Genomic DNA, 2,563 nt, shown 5'->3' with positions numbered 1-2,563 from the left:
CGTATTAGTCCAAGTTCAAGTTCAGCGTGTATGTGGTCTACCCGGGTAGTATGTTTGTGTATGTATGTTACTGCGCGCTGGTTCAGGATATTTCCTCCAGGTGACGACTCTCCACAACGACGATGAAGATGAAGGAATCTGCCTCCTCTCTGTTTCCGCCTCTCAGACAAAAACCCCTGGGGTCCGTTTCACAAAGCAGGTTTATTGAAAACTCAGAGTTTGTTAACCCTGGAATCACGGAAACTCAGAGTTTTCCGTTTCACAAAGCAGGGTCAGTCAAACCCGAGAGAGAGGGTTAACTCTAACCTGTTTCACAAAGTGAGGTAACTTAACCTCGAGCTCAGTTGCCATAGTAACATACTCCGTGAATCTAACCTGGTCGGGACCAGGTTTTCCTGAAGAAACCCTGAGTTTCTCTCGGTCTCCGCCCACTTTCAGAGCCACATACTTCATTTGATTTCCTCATTCCTGCGCTGTCAGAACGTCTTCTAGTTCCAGAAGGCAACGTTTGAACATGGCGTGTCCTTTTGATCACAATCCTGTGGACGAAGGTGCAGCAATCCTGCGCAGGGAATTATATATCTGTCGGCAGAGAGTACTCAGACCACGCATAGATATTTCAGCCCTCCCGGACAATTTTCTTTTTGAGCGGTACAGTGTTACTTCACAGTCTATAATTTACATACACAACCTCATCCGTCCGCACATTGCAAACATCACGAGTCGCAGTCATGCGCTCACATCGCAGCAGATTGTGTGTGTGGCGCTGCGTTTTTTTGCCAATGGCAGTTTCTTGTATAACATCGGAGATGCTGAGCACTTGAGTAAGGCAACTGTATGCAGGGCCATCAGAAGAGTCTGCCTCGCCCTGAAAAGACTTTTACCTATATTTGTTGTCTTCCCTGGACACAAACCTGTCAGGGCCATTAAGGAAGAGTTCCACAGGATCGCAGGTGAAGGATGTAGAGATCTGTTGAATTCCTTTAATATCAGGCTGTATTATGACATTGTGCTGCCACCTCAGACTTGAATTAGTAATTTTTATTATTTTTATTTGTTTTAGGATTTCCCAATGTGATTGGCTGCATAGATGGTACGCACATTCCCATCACGGCTCCCTCACATAATGAGGCTGATTATGTGAATAGGAAGTCCATTCACAGCATTAATGTGCAGGTACATGTAGACTAAGAAGTTTCACTGTGTTAAGCACTTCCTCATAATTTAATTTATCTGTCATTCTCTGCACTGTCAAGATCATATGTGATGCTGCACACATAATCTCCAATGTGGAGGCCCCGTCCACCTGCCAGCTATGCAGGATGGCCGAGCGGTCAGAGACACGATTTGTACTAATCACTTTTGAGTTTAAAGCACCACCACAAATAAAAACATGAGGCACATTTCAGTTGGTCTTCTTTATTTCCTACAAATACAAAAGCTAGTTAAGTTAATGTTCCAATAGTTAACATTGACATAATTGACATGTGACCATGCACCCACCTTTAATTTATGTTCCAGTATTTGGATTTCCAAATCTGCTTTTTTAATCTGGCGGTCGAGGTATAGCATTTCTTTATCGGTCTTCTGGATTTTTTTTAGGAGGTGAATTTTATAAATTTCTTTTACTGGTAACTGGGAATACATAAAGAGGACATAAAATTAACCTGTTGCACATGAATTCCACACAATAAATCTCTGGAGTTTCATGAACAGCTGTCTCACTGTGTCAATCTCTGCAGTTGAGGTCAGGGGAGTCTCCTGCTGCTGCCCAGCCCCAGGCTTCATTGTTTAATACAATATAAAGAAGACATTTTTGAGTGTTAAAAGAGCATTATGGAAGGGATCAAAGAAGTTCAGAGTCAAGTCATGCAGATGTCTGACCTGTTTGAACAATGTTTTTATATTTCATCTTAAGTGGCTGCCAAGTGCGCTTCTCCCCCGCCGGATTGCACCTACATGAAATAAATTAATAGGCTCCATTCATGCAATTTGCCCTTCAATAGTTATTGTGATTGCAAAATATTACATTTAAACTTACGCATTGACCCGAGCAGCAATGCTCTCCCATGCCCTCTCCCTCTCTTTAGCAGCCGCTGCAGTGTTGCACTTCTTTCTAAAGACATGCTCATATTCTCCATATGCAGTCATTAATATTTCCAATTCTATTGGGGTGAAAAATGCTGCCCTCTTTCTGTCAGTTTCCATGTTCAATCATCGAATCTGGGCTCCATTGATGCTGGCTTTATATGTCTGTGGAGCTCAAGTTTAACTCCAGGTTAAACTACTCTGAGTTGATTAAACCAACTCAAATCAGCTGTTGTGAAACCGAAAACTCAGAGTTTCCTATCTCAGAGTAGATCAACTCAGAGTTCAGGATTTGACTCAGAGTTTGTTGAACCTGCTTTGTGAAACAGACCCCTGGTCAACTCGATGTAGAGTCAGCAACTCGGCATATAAAAAAAAACAATCGGAGTCCTCGGTTTGAAACACAAAACAAAGTATCTCCTCCGGTTACAGTCGTGCGGGCACTCTCTTGAAAAAAACTCAAAAAATGATACAG

General features: G+C 42.5%; 1 protein-coding gene across 1 annotated transcript; it reads left to right on the top strand.

Annotated features, from left to right (window-relative positions):
- Positions 1-180: 180 nt before the first annotated feature.
- LOC109142597 (putative nuclease HARBI1) lies at positions 181-1,505 on the top strand. Its single transcript, XM_027276845.1, has 3 exons — positions 181-953; positions 1,064-1,176; positions 1,257-1,505. Exons 1-3 carry the CDS (start codon positions 515-517, stop codon positions 1,395-1,397), a joined length of 693 nt encoding a protein of 230 aa, XP_027132646.1. The 5' UTR covers positions 181-514; the 3' UTR covers positions 1,398-1,505.
- Positions 1,506-2,563: the final 1,058 nt, after the last annotated feature.

This window comes from Larimichthys crocea, unplaced genomic scaffold (assembly GCF_000972845.2).
Source record: "Larimichthys crocea isolate SSNF unplaced genomic scaffold, L_crocea_2.0 scaffold63598, whole genome shotgun sequence".
Classification (NCBI taxonomy): domain Eukaryota; kingdom Metazoa; phylum Chordata; class Actinopteri; family Sciaenidae; genus Larimichthys; species Larimichthys crocea.
This window is presented reverse-complemented; position numbering and strand designations above follow the sequence as displayed.

Excerpts from the sequence above, each read along its gene's own strand:
- LOC109142597 (XM_027276845.1), top strand. The coding sequence starts at position 515 with ATGGCGTGTCCTTTTGATCACAATCCTGTGGACGAAGGTGCAGCAATC. Across the intron at positions 954-1,063 it reads AGAGTTCCACAGGATCGCAG|GATTTCCCAATGTGATTGGC; the intron begins GTGAAGGATGTA and ends TATTTGTTTTAG. Across the intron at positions 1,177-1,256 it reads TTCACAGCATTAATGTGCAG|ATCATATGTGATGCTGCACA; the intron begins GTACATGTAGAC and ends TGCACTGTCAAG.